Source organism: Miscanthus floridulus, chromosome 19 (assembly GCF_019320115.1).
Source record: "Miscanthus floridulus cultivar M001 chromosome 19, ASM1932011v1, whole genome shotgun sequence".
NCBI classification, from domain to species: domain Eukaryota; kingdom Viridiplantae; phylum Streptophyta; class Magnoliopsida; order Poales; family Poaceae; genus Miscanthus; species Miscanthus floridulus.
Window position 1 is genome coordinate 31,897,330 of NC_089598.1, and position 13,138 is coordinate 31,910,467.

The 13,138-nt window shown below is 58.0% G+C and overlaps 1 protein-coding gene across 1 annotated transcript; it reads left to right on the forward strand.

Annotated features, from left to right (window-relative positions):
• The first annotated feature begins 4,531 nt into the window (after positions 1-4,531).
• LOC136525832 (uncharacterized) lies at positions 4,532-6,702 on the forward strand. Its single transcript, XM_066518688.1, has 5 exons — positions 4,532-4,765; positions 4,843-5,089; positions 5,132-5,468; positions 5,551-6,061; positions 6,511-6,702. The coding sequence occupies exons 1-5, from the start codon at positions 4,532-4,534 to the stop codon at positions 6,700-6,702; spliced, it is 1,521 nt and encodes a 506-aa protein (XP_066374785.1).
• Positions 6,703-13,138: the final 6,436 nt, after the last annotated feature.

The window sequence follows — 13,138 nt, forward strand, 5'->3', positions numbered from 1 at the left end:
TCATCGATGACAGGTCTAACCGAAATACGTTTAGTATATTTATTCTATTTATTTACTTACTCCTTAATTATATGTATGAATTATTATGAACAAATAAAATATGAAAAATATTTATATTCTATATTATTACTTTATTAAAGGTTTTATTTATATTATTTTTTGTATTATAATATTATATGTTACTAGAATGATATTAAAGTTTTATATACAAAAAGATATATTTTATTTTTTATTAAACTTTTTAGGCATATTCTATTTCTTTTTTCCACAATCATGTTGTCGGTGTTTCGGACCGGGAGGTCCTCAACCAACTAGTGAATTTATCCTGCATATTTCCGATTCCGGATGGTGATGCAAAGAGACACAAGGTTTATACTGGTTCAGGCAATCGATGCCCTACGTCCAGTCTGAGAGATCGATCTTGTATTCCTTGCACCGAAGTGCTTGTAGTAGGGGGTTACAAGCTAGGTGAGAGAGGGAGCTAGTCCCAGGTCTCGGCGAGGTGTCGTGTGGGCTGCTTGAGACGTTGCTCTCAGACGGCTGGGAAGTGTGTGTGTGTTACAGGGTGTTCTTCGTCCCCCCTAAATGTCCCAAGTACTCTCCTTTTATAGTTGAAGGGAGGACAAGGACAGTACATGTGCTAACTATACGGCGTCATGCAAACAGAGGTGGCGCGTTCGAGCCCTGTGGCGGCGTGGTCGTCGGAGTGGTCCGTCCTTGGAGCACTGGGGCGGCGTGCTGGTCACATCTGATCCTGTGCGTCATGGGAGCTCCAGGACTGCCTCGGAGTGGGTGCGGCGGTAAACGTGCGAGCCGCTGTGGACTGACTGTGCACGAGGCCGAGGCTCGGTTGGTGCCGAGGCTGCACCGCCATGGGGGGTCTCGGTGGACACGAATCTCGGGATAGCCGAGACCATGGCGCATAGTGCTGAGGCCCTAAGAGAGCGATTGATCCGGTGTGCTGGCTTGGAGACGGTGATGACCCGGGCCAGGCCGTCCATGTCGTGTTGTTTTCGAGGCGAGGATCGCAGGGCACAGTGTAGTGCGGGCGCTGATCGTGGGCACAGCGTCAGGATACAGTGACCGGTAATCCCCGCCGTGCCCTGTCTCAGTTGGTATGGTGCTGATGCGACCTCATGTCCCGTCGGCCATTCTACGGTGTCGAGCCATCGTCCGGCTGAGATTGCAGCAGTGGTTGACGTATTAATGGGACATGACGTGCTGTCGGGAAGATTGGTCGAGGCAGGGGGCGACGGGCTACGGACAAGCCGGCCTCGAGCGATACGGAGAATGAGGCCTCGCGCGAGATGGAGATCAGACTCCTTGCTGAGGCCTTCCGTGAGAGGCCTCGCGCGAAGCGGAGATTGCACTCCTTGCCGAGGCCTTCCGTGAAAGGCCTCGCGCGAGGCGGAGATTGCGTCAGGACGCCGAGACCTCCTGTGCGAGGCTCGGGGCGAGGCGGAGAGCCTGGTGGGCTCGGACATGGCCGGTGAGGAGCCCATGGCTTACCTCCTAGCTTTGGTTTTTGATGGGACTTGAGTGACCCTTTTGATGTTCGCTCGGGGTACCCCGTTCTACGGTACCCGACAGTAGCCCCCGAGCCTCCGGGGGAGTGCGTGCACTCTTCCTGAGGGTTTGCCGAGGCTTGGTTTATAGCCGCTTTCCGTAGGAATTGGGTTTTGTTTCTTGAGGTTTCGGTGGGTGCGCGCGAGCGCACCCGCCGGGTGTAGCCCCCGAGGCCCTGGAGGAGTGGAGTTACTCCTCCAGGGGCTTTTTTCGTTTTCGCGTTTGAGTGAGGAGTTTCTATCGTATTTGCCGAGCCCACAAGTGCAAGTTCGGGTCGCGGGGGTCTCGGCGAGGTTACAGGAAGAGCCCTCTAGCCTCCGCACGGAGCGAGAGGTCCGTCAGGGGTCCCCTTAGCCTTGGTACGACCCTCATGCTTCCTTTTCGCTCGGAAGGAGGGGTGGAATGTGCCAGGCTACCCTCGATGGGTACGAGCGTTGGCACTTCAAGTGAGCTGTTATCGGGTGAGTCCGAGTGGAGGCCCATGCCCCGTTCGCTAGGGGACGGCTAGCAGTCCAGAGACACACTCCAAGAGTACCAGAGGGTTTCTCTAGTGGGTGCCGAGGCCGTTCGCTAGGCCTCGGTGGCTCGGTGCCTCCCTATGGTGGGATCCCATTCGGAGACTTCCCTGCCGGTCTCGGACATGACCTAGGATGCCCCGAGCGATTGTTCTCTCGGGCCTCGGCCATTCGTAGGCTCGCCCCGAAGTCATCCCTGACTCTGTTGCCCTAGGGCGGCTATCGAAACCTCTGGGGGTCTAGCCTTCGAACCCCTAGACCGTAACAGGCTCGGTGCCCTTTATCGTATTTGTAACGAAACTTCTAGCGCGGACTTAGACCGTTTGTCTTTGTCTTGGGTGCAGGAGGAGCCCCCGAGCCTCCGCCTAGAGCAAGAGGGCGGTCAGGGGTCCCTGGCTTTTTTATTTGACCCTCACATATCCTTTTCGTTCGGACAGAGGGTTTGTTTGCCGAGCCCATTTGGGTGTGAGCCGGAGCCGCTGGGTCTCGGCAAGGTTGTAGGAAGAGCCCCTAGCCTCAGCACGGAGCGAGAGGGCCGTTGGGAGCTCCCTTGGCTTTTTATACGTCCCTCGCGCGTGAGGGTTTGTTTGCTGAGGCCCCTTTGGGCACGAGCCTGGGTCACGGGGTCTCGGCATATCTGCAGGAAGAGCCCCCTAGCCTCTGCACGGGGCGAGAGGGCCGTCAGGAGCTCCCTATCTTTTTGTACGACCCTCACGCTTCCTTTTCGCTCAGAAGGAGGGTTTGTTTTGCCGAGCCCCTTTGAGTGCGAGCTGGGGTCGCTGGATCTCGGTAAGGTTGCAGGAAGAGCCCCTTAGCCTCTACATAGAGCGAGAAGGTCATCAGGGGTTCCCCTGACTTTTTGTACGACCCTCACGCTTCCTTTTTGCTCGGAAGGAGGGGTGGAATGTACCTCGCTACCCTCGGTGGGTACGAGCGGTGGCACTTCCGGTGAGCTGTTATTGGGTAGTCCGAGTGAAGGCCCAAACCTCATTCGCTAAGGGTCGGCTAGCGGTCCGGAGACACACTCCAAGAGTACCGGAGGGTTTCTCTAGTGGGTGTCGAGGCCGTTTGCTGGGCCTCGGTGGCTCGGCGCCTCCCTACGGTGGGATCCCATTCGGAGACTTCCCTGCCGGTCTCGGACACGACTTAGGGCGTCCCAAGCGTTTCGCTTGCTTGGGCCTCAGCCCCGTATAGGCTTGCCCGTGATCGTCCCTAACTCTATTGTCCTGGGGCGGCTGTCGAAACCCCTTGGGGCCCAGCCTTTGAACCCTTGGACCGTAATGGGCTCAGAGCCTGGTTCCTTCATCTGAAAGGAATAGGCCGGGGGGAATATCTTCCCCATTGGCTCGGCAACGGGTGGCGCGCCTTTTGAGGTGGTTTCCTAGGGAGATGAAACGAAACCCGCTGCCGTAGTGGCTGAGCGTGATGTGGTGGATGGGACATAACTATTCCCGCAATTAATGGGAATGAAGTGGGCGCGTGGGCGGCAAAATCGGCTCATGGTTAACCGCACTGGATCGGGGGGAAACTTCCCCGATTTCATCGCCCGTTCGTTTCGCCTTCCCCCTGCATAAATACTCGAGGAGTCTCGCTCCTCCTCACCTTACCTCGCCTGCATTAGCTCTGCCTCCATCGAGCCATCGCTAGAGCAGCGGGTACCGGGAAGAAGAAGGGAGAAGAGCGAGCCTAGGGAGAAAGCGAGAAAAAGCGAGAGCGTGGGAGAGAGAGAAAAACTCACCGCCGCATCCGTTCCCTCCATCGCCCTCATGGCCGACGACATCGTTGTTGTCGAGGCGGACCCCTGGGATCCTTCTGATGTTACCAGGGAGACGCTCCAGTCGCTCGTCGACAGTGGATTCCTTCGTCCGGTGACGGAATCCACCAGGCCAGAGTGGATCGCTCCGTACGGCGAGCCAGAGCCGAGGCCTCGCGACGGCTACGTCGTGAGCTTCGTCTCCTTTCACGAGCGCGGCCTCGGCGTCCCGGTGGATCGGTTCATGCGGGCGCTCCCGCACTACTATGGCGTGGAGCTCCACAACTTCAACCCCAACTCCATCGCTTAGGCGGCCATCTTCATTGCCGTCTACGAGGGGTACTTGGGGATTGCTCCCCATTGGGAGTTGTGGCTCCATCTATTCCGGGCGGGGCACACCACCAAGCCGACGGGCACGTCGGGTACGAGGAAGGCGACAAGGGCCGGCGGCTACACTCTCCAAGTGCGCTAGGACCGCCAGCACCTCTACATCCTGGCCCAGCTCGCGTCCTCCAATCACCGGTGGTACACGAGCTGGTTCTACCTTCGTAACGACGACGGAGGGCTCCCCCCCTACACTGGGCGGATTGTGGGGAGCTGCTCGGAGAGATGGAAGTATGGCGTCCCGAAGGACGACCGGCCCAAGCTGCAGCCGCTCCTAGAGGGGCTGGAGAGGCTGTGGGGCCATGGCCTTACCATGGTTGTGGTCGTGGCTGCCTTCCACCACCGGAGGGTACTGCCGCTGATGGCTCAGCGGCGGCGGCTGTTCAAGATAAAGCCAGGTGAGCCCATTGAGGGCATCCGGATGTCCTCCTCCACCCTTTCCGACGAGGAAATTGTTCGTCGGGTTGGGGAGACGGTAGAGGCGAAGCTAAGGGGCAGCAACCTAACCCCCATCGCGATGCGACCGTCGCGGGAGTTCCTTTCGCTGGTAAGTCGTGTGCCGCTGTAGCCCCTGAGCCTCCTCCGTTTCTCCTACCTTCTCATGCGCGTTCGCCATTCCTATAGGGGATGAGGGACGTGCGCGCCTCTCCACCGCCCGTCCCCGAGGATGCGAGGCGGCGGGCGATCAACTGGGCGCACGCCGATGTGCAGAAAAAGAGGAAGGACACCGAAGCGGCGAAGTGCACGAAGAAGATCCTCGCGCGTGAGGAGCTGGACAAGCGCCGCCGTCAACAACGGAAGGACAGTCTTCCGTTGGAGGAATCCCCGTCGTCGTCACTGTCGACGGAGGCCTTGGACGGGGATGACGAGGGTGAGGTGGGGCGAGGTCCCCTAGACCATCTCCCTGACGTAGTGGAGGTGGTGCCCGGGGCATTGGCAAGCAGCCCAGCACTCCTGGGAGGAGAAGGAGAAGCGGACCCGGGGTCAGCGATTGCCCGCTCCAGGGCCGAGGCCGACACGCCTAGGGCGCGGGCGTTGGGCAAACACGCCGTCAGCCCGGTGGGCTCGACGGCGATGGTGGAACAAGGGTCGGTGGAGGCGACGCAACCGCCCCCGCAGAGGACCGACGGGGCGCCGGGGCCCTTTGAGGACCGGCCGGTGCCGATGGACACGGAGGCGACGCCTCTGCCGCCGCCACCACCTTTGCTGTCGAGGGTCGCCGTGGCGAAGCGGTTGCCGCCTCGTTCGAGGTAGGTGTATCTTTGGTGGGGTCGCAGTGCCTTCCATTCGCTCTTTGGTCCCGTGCTGACCCTGTAGGTGATTTTTCCTTAGTCGGAAGCGGCCTGTGGACGAGCTTCCCTTGGCGCCCCTTAAGGCGCTCAAGGTGAGCCCCGGCTCCTCCGCGCACTGGGTGGCGGAGGCACAAGCCGCTATACAACCCGGTGTGGCGTCGGCGAGGGCCGACCCGAAGGAGCCAGCCACCCAAGGAGGGGCTGCCGAGGCGACCCTGACACAGATGGGGGAGGGAGTGCTCCCACCCTACGAGGGCGAGGCTCACGAGTCGGATGGGGCCAGGGTGCCCTTGGTTGCCGAGGCCCCCGGGGTCTCCGAGGCTAAGGCAACGGAGGCTGGGGCGCCCAAGACCACAGAGACCGCAGTGGGCGCGGTCGGTGTTTCTACGACCACCGAGGCCACGATGGCAGAGGTCGGAGCCCCCGAGACCGTCGAGGCCATGATTGCAGAGGCCGGAGCCCCCGAGATCACCAAGGCCGACATGACGGCGGCTAGGCCATCTATCCAGGAGGTGGAGAAGAAGGCGGCGGAGGCCTCGGTGGTGCCCTTGGTTCAGGGCCCGCCGTTGTTATGAGAGAGCGCCCGGGAGGTGGAGGTCTATCCGATCTCCTCCGACGATACTTCCCGGGCACGGGAGGTGGTCGGCGCCGAGGAGACCGGCACCGTGGAACAGTCAGCTCCGATCTTGGGCGAGGGAAGCTCGGCCCTCGTGTGGGCGCGACCCGAGCCTCACGGGTGGGATCATCTGCGGGTACTGTGGCGGAGTTGGGACGACCCTGAGGGGGAGCCTCTATTCGCCCTCGAGGATGCAGCTGAGGGTGGGCGCTGGGGCACCTTTGAGCAATACCGCCAGCTAGCGGAGCAGTCGCTACAGATGGCGCTGTCCGTGGTGGCCGATGAACTGCCCGGAGTCGCCTAGGTTCGCGTTTTCTTTTCTCGCGCGACGTTGTCTTTTTCTGAGTTTTGTTGCAATCAATGACCCCTATTCTGCTTCCCCAGGAGCTCGAGACCTGGCCCATTGGGAAGTTGGTCTTTCTCCGGCGGGAGAGGGGCATCTGGGACCAGCTTCAGTGGCAGAAGGGCCTTCTTGCCGACGCCAATGAGCTCCTGTCGGCATGGAGCGCAGAGGTAGAGGACCTCCGCCTTCATTGTGCTGACGCGAAGGTCGAGGCGGCCACGGCCCAGAAGTAGCTCGCCCCTCTGGTGGCGCGGGTCAAGGAGTTGGAGGAGGAGCTCACCCGCATGGCCAGCGATCAGGATGCCTTCAGGGCCCGAGCCGTTGAAGCTATGGCCTCGGCCATGGCTCTCACGGGGCAGCTAGGGGCAGAACAGAATGTGCACTGGCTGACGAAGGGGGCTTTGGATGAGGCCCTTGCAGCGGTCGAGGCCTCATGAACCGAGGCTGTGGTTTGGAGGGGGATGGCTGAGGGTGAGTCCTAGTCCCCTCATTTTATTTTATTTTCCTTATGTTCGTTCCCTAACTTCCTCGTGTGACATAGAGCTAGGGAGTGAAGCTTCCAGGGCGGCCGAGGCTTCTCGGGTCGAGGCCCAGCGCTTGAAACAGAAGGCCGAGGCTTCTCGGGCCGAGGCCCTGCGCTGGAAGGAGAAAGCCAAGGCTTGTCAGGTCGAGACCCGACACTGGGAGCAGAAGGCCAAGGGTGAGTTCCGTGGGCTTCCGCCCCTAGTTTAGGTTGTTTTTTCCCTCGCTCAACCTCATTCTGTTTTTCATGGTGCAGAGTCAGAGGCAGAGGTTACTCGGGCAGCCAAGGCTTCCAGCGCAGTGCAGACGGTGCTCGAGACTGAGATCAGGGAGCATGAGGCGCTGAAACATGCCACCCTTTCCACCTGTGAGGCCTTGGTGGTCGAAGGGGTTTAGTCAGGCAGCTCCCTTCGGAGCCGTTTGATCACGCTGAGCAGCCAGATGCGTGAGCGGCTCCTAGGAGCGCTACACATGAGTGTCAAGCATGCGTTGGCCATCATCTCCTCTCACTATGTTGGCGTCGACCTCCTGGCCATCAGTGATGGCTATGTCCTGCCTGATGATGAGGAGGAGGCCGACGCGGTGGTCACGAAGCTGATGGAGGCGATGGAAGGCCCTGGCACGGCGCTGGCGATGCTCTTCGAAGAGGAGGTGGTCCCTCCCCTACCATCTGCCGATGCTGGGGGCCCTGAGCCTTGACCTGGGCCCTAGGGGCCATGTAAAAACAGAGTAGGAATTATCTTTGTATCGTAACACTTGTGGCCGTCGAGGCCTTTCTTTTTGAAGTATTTGTGTTTCTTAGTTGTTTTTCTCGTCTTTTCCAAGCCTCTGCCCCCTGTTGCTCCTGATCAGATTTCGTTTGCAAAACACCTCCTTGGAGCCTAAGCCATCCCTTGGGCGAGAGGTAGTGAGGGAGTGCCGTAGCCCGGAGGCATAGGCCATCTCGCGACTCTACCGGCCTCTTGCTTAGGAAACAGACTTTGGTCCAAGGGGTTTTTACAACCGATTCGTCAGAGCATGCTAGAGACTTGGCGTAGGAATTTTTTCGAAAAACGACTGAAGAATGGTGCGTGGGACTTAGGGGGAGCCCCCCATCTAGCCCCCGAGGGAGGCTTGGTTCTGCCGAGGCAGAGCCGAGTCTCCCTTACCGTGTTATTGTATTGCCGAGACCCACGATGGGCTCGGGGGAGTTTCTCGAAAAATTAGACCAACTAAAGAATGCTTTTTAATTGTATTCTGAGAAACAACATATACAATGCTTGGAAATTTAGGGATAAAAGCGACATAGCTGTTCTATGTTCCAAGCGTTGGTGAAGATTTCGCCCTTCTCGTTGGCCAGCTTGTAGGTCCCGGGCTTTAGTACTTGGGCGATGATGTACGGTCCTTCCCATGGCGGGGTCAGCTTGTGGTGGCCCTTGTTGCTCTGTGCTAGCCTCAACAACAGGTCGCCTACCTTCAAGTCTCACCCTCGGACGCGCTGGGCCTGATAGCGTCGTAGGCTCTGCTAGTATTTAGCCGAGTGTAGTAGCGCGACGTCTCGGGCTTCCTCCAGTTGATCAAGGGCGTCTTCTCGGGTGGTGCGGTTACTTTGTTCGTTATAGGCTTGTAGCCTTGGGGAACCATATTCCAAGTCAGTGGGGAGGATGGCCTCGGCCCCATAGACCAGGAAGAAAGGCGTGAACCCCGTGGCTCGGCTTGGAGTGTTCCTCAGGCTCCAGATGACCAATGGGAGTTCGGTGAGCCATTTCTTGCCAAACTTTTTCAACCGGTTGTAAATTCTTGGCTTGAGGCCTTGTAGGATCATGCCGTTAGCACGTTCTACTTAGCCATTGGTCCTTGGGTGTCCTACGGCCGACCAGGCCACATGGATGTGGTGGTCGTCGCAAAACGTCAGGAACTTTTTGCCAGTGAATTGTGTCCCATTGTCGGTGATGATGGTGTTAGGAACCCCAAACCTATGGATACTGTCAGTGAAGAATAGCACTACCTGCTCAGATTTGATTCGATTGATCGAACAAGCCTCGATCCATTTGGAGAACTTGTCGATTGATACCAGTAGATGGGTGTAGCCTCCGGGGGCCTTTTGCAGAGGCCCGACCATGTCGAGCCCCCATATGGCAAATGGCCACATGATGGGGATGGTTTGGAGGGCCAGGGCCAGGAGATGTGTTTGTCGAGCATAGTACTGACATCCTTTGTAGGAGCGTAATAGCTTGGTGGCGTCGGCGACCGCCGTCGGCCAGTAAAACCCTTGGCGGAAAGCATTTCCTACGAGCGTCTGAGGCACCGCATGGTGCCCGTAGGCGCCTGCGTGCAAGTCCCAAAGCAGGGCTCAACCCGCCTCAGCAGTGATACATTGTTGGAGGATGCCGGAGGGACTTCACCTGTACAATTCGTCATTGCAGAGGACGTAAGTCTTGGCTCGGTGCGCGAGCTGTCGGGCTTCGGTTCTGTTGCTAGGGAGCTCCCCCCGATCAAGCCAAACAAGGAACGGGATTCGCTAATCTGCGTCCTAGTCGGTCTGCGGAGGCTCGGTGTAGACTTCCATGACCTCGGGCTCGGTCGAGGGGGTCTCGGCAATAGAGGGGGCGTCGAGCCTCGTCGTGGTTTCCACAGGTGGGCCCCCCTCCGTTACCAAGGTGTAGTCAATGGAAGGTTTGTGAAGGTCTCTGGCAAATATGTTTGGGGGGACCGGAGCCCGTGCCGAGGCTATCTTTGCCAGTTCGTCGGTGGCCTCGTTGTACTTCCGCGCGATGTGGTTCAGTTCGAGACCGTCGAACTTGTCTTCTAGGCGACGCACCAACTTGTAGTAAGCCTCCATTTTGGGGTCGAGCCAATTTGACTCCTTCATGACTTGATCGACGATGAGCTGTGAGTCACCTTGGACATCGAGACGTCGTACCCCAAGTTCGATGGCGACTTGCAAGCCATTGACGAGGGCCTCGTACTCGGCCACGTTGTTGGAGGCAGCGAAGTGGAGCCGCACCATGTAACGCATGTGTACTCCGAGGGGCGAGATGAAGAGGAGTCCCACGCCTGCCCCAGTCTTCATCAGAGACCCATCGAAGTACATGGTCCAGCATTGTGTCTAGACTTGAGCAGGTGGTAATTGGGTGTCGGTCCACTCAGCCACAAAATCGGCCAAGACCTAAGACTTAATCACTTTCCGAGGCGCAAAAGTCAAGGTTTCCCCCATAAGCTCGATGGCCCACTTGGCTATCCTGCCTGAGGCCTCCCGGTTATGGACTATCTCTCCCAAGGGGAAAGACGATACCACAGTCACTGGGTGAGACTCGAAGTAGTGACGCAGCTTGTGCCGGGCTAGGACTACAGCATAGACCAGCTTCTGGACATGGGGGTAATGCGTTTTGGTCTTGGAGAGCACTTCACTGATGAAGTAAACAGGTCATTGGGTGGGTAGGGCATGCCCCTCTTCCTGCCTTTCTACTACTACGGCAGCGCTGACCACTTGGGTTGTTGCGGCAATGTAGAGTAAGAGGGCCTCGTCCCTAGTTGGGGGCACCAGGACGGGAGGATTTGTGAGCAGCACTTTGAGTCTGTCGAGGGCTTCTTCGGCCTCGGGGGTCCAAGAAAAATGCTTGGATTTTCTCAAGAGTCGGTACAGAGGCAAGCCTCTTTCGTCGAGGCGCGAGATGAAGCGGCTCAAGGCCGCAAGGCATCCCATGACCCTCTGTACTCCCTTGAGGTCTCTGATTGGTCCTATGCTAGTTATGGCCAAGACCTTTTCTGGGTTGGCTTCGATGCCACGTTCAGAGACTATGAATCCCAAGAGCATGCCTCAAGGGACCCTGAACACACATTTCTCAGGATTGAGCTTGATGCCCTTCTCTCTAAGGCATTTGAAGGCTATCCTTAAGTCATCAACGAGATCATCGGCCTTTCTAGTCTTTACCATGATGTCGTCCACATAGGCCTCGACGGTCCGCCCGATGTGGTCGCCAAAGACCTGGGTCATGCACCGCTGGTACGTGGCCCCTGCGTTTCTGAGGCTGAAAGGCATAGTCACATAGCAGTACATGCCGAATAGGGTGATGAAAGAAGTCGCAAGCTGGTCGGACTCTTTCATCTTGATTTGATGGTAACCAGAATATGCATCAAGGAAAGACAGGGTCTCGCACCCCACAATGGAGTCAACAATCTGATCGATTCGGGGTAATGGGAAGGGGACTTTTGGACAGGCTTTGTTCAAACTGGTATAGTCTACACACATCCTCCATTTCCCATTTTTCTTCCTAACTAACATGGGGTTAGCTAACCACTCCGGGTGAGACACTTCCTTGATGAACCCGGCCGCCAAAAGTTTCTGCACCTCCTCCCCGATGGCCCTACGCTTTTCCTCGTCGAAGCGGCATAGGCGTTGCTTCACCGGTCTAGAGCCGGCTCGAATGTCCAAGGCGTGCTCGGCGACCTCCCTCGGTATGCCCGGCTTGTCCGAGGGACTCCATGCGAACATGTCGGCATTCACACGGAGAAAGTTGATGAGCACGGCTTCCTATTTGATGTCGAGGGTGGTGCTGATCCTCAGCGCCCGGTTATCAGGGCAGGCGGGGTTGACTGGGACGAGCTTGATGGCCTCCATGGGCTCGAACGTCCCTGCGCAACGCTTGGAGTCAGGCGCCTCACCACTGAATTGGTCGAGGTTGGCGATGAGGGTCTTGGCCTCGGCGAGGGCCTCGGCGTACTCGATGCACTCGACGTCATAGTCGTATGCATGTTCGTACGTGGACTCAATCGTGATGATACCGTTGGGGCCTGGCATTTTGAGCTTGAGGTAGGTATAATTGGGAACTGCCATGAACTTGGCATAGCACGGCCGCCCCAAGATGGCGTGGTAGGTTCCTCCGAATCCGACCACCTCGAAGGTAAGGACTTCCTTGCGGTAGTTGGAGGGGGTGCCGAAGCAGATAGGAAGGTCGATGCGCCCGAGGGGTCACGTGCATTTCCCTGGCACGATGCCGTGGAAGGGTGCGACGTCGCCTCAGAGCCTCGATTGGTCGATCTCCAAGAGCTCCAGGGTGTTGGCATATAGGATATTGAGGCCGTTGCCTCCGTCCATCAACACCTTAGAGAGTCGGGTATTGCCGATGATGGGGTCGACAACAAGTGGGTACTGTCTGGGATTCGGAACATGGTCGAGGTGGTCGTCTCGGTCAAAGGTGATCGCCTCTCGAGACCAGTCGAGGTACCGGGGAGTGGCCACCTTGACCGAGAAGACCTCTCGGCATTCCCTCTTTCGCTGCCGCGTCGTAAGGCACGCCGAGGGTCCACCGAAGATCATGAAGGCGTTGTGTACCTCAGGGAACCCATCGTCCTTGTCATCATCCCGGTTGCCAGCGCCCTTCTGCTTGGTGTCGTCGTCGGGGGGCCCGAGCCTGGCGTAGTAACGCCGTAGCATGGAGCAATCCTTGAGGGCGTGCTTGACCGAGCCTTGGTGGTAAGGGCAGGGTTTCTTAAGCATGTAGTCGAAAGGTCTGGGACCCCTAGGGCCTTGGGGATTCTTGCGTTCTGCGGCCGCGACCATATCGGCCTCGAGGACGGCCCGCTTCCCCTAGCGATCCTTCTTCTTTCTTTTGGGGAGGCGGGGAGCCGAAGCCTCGGGGGCCTTATCCCTCCGTTTCCCCTTGGCGTTGTCCGTGGGGAAGATGGCCCCTATAGCCTCCTCGCCTGAGGCGAAGTTGGTGGTGATGTCGAGGAGCACGGCGGCCAAGCGCGACACGTTTCGGCCTAGTTCTTAGACCAAGTCTCGGCAGGTGGTGCCAGAGAGAAAAGCCTAGACAATCTCTGAGTCACCGACGCTGGGCAACTCGGTGCATTGTTTCAAGAAGCGTCGGATGAAGTCTCAGAGAGACTTGTCTGGTTTCTGGCAACAACTCTTAAGGTCCCAGGAGTTTCCAGGGCACACGTATGTGCCTTGGAAATTCCTGACGAAGATCTAAACCAAGTCGCGCTAATCATGGATCTGAGAGGGAGGAAGGTGCTCAAGCCAGGCTCGTGCCGAGTCTGACAAGAGTAGGGGGAGGTTGCGGATGATGAGCCGATCATCGTCCGCGCTGCCTAGCTGACAAGCCAGGTGGTAATCGGCGAGCTAGAGCTCGGGGTTGGTCTCGCCGCTATATTTTGTGAGGT

Coding starts and splice junctions, on each gene's coding strand:
- LOC136525832 (XM_066518688.1), top strand. CDS start 4,532: ATGGTTGTGGTCGTGGCTGCCTTCCACCACCGGAGGGTACTGCCGCTG. Junction 4,766..4,842: donor CGCGGGAGTTCCTTTCGCTG/GTAAGTCGTGTG, acceptor CCATTCCTATAG/GGGATGAGGGACGTGCGCGC. Junction 5,090..5,131: donor CTTGGACGGGGATGACGAGG/GTGAGGTGGGGC, acceptor TCCCTGACGTAG/TGGAGGTGGTGCCCGGGGCA.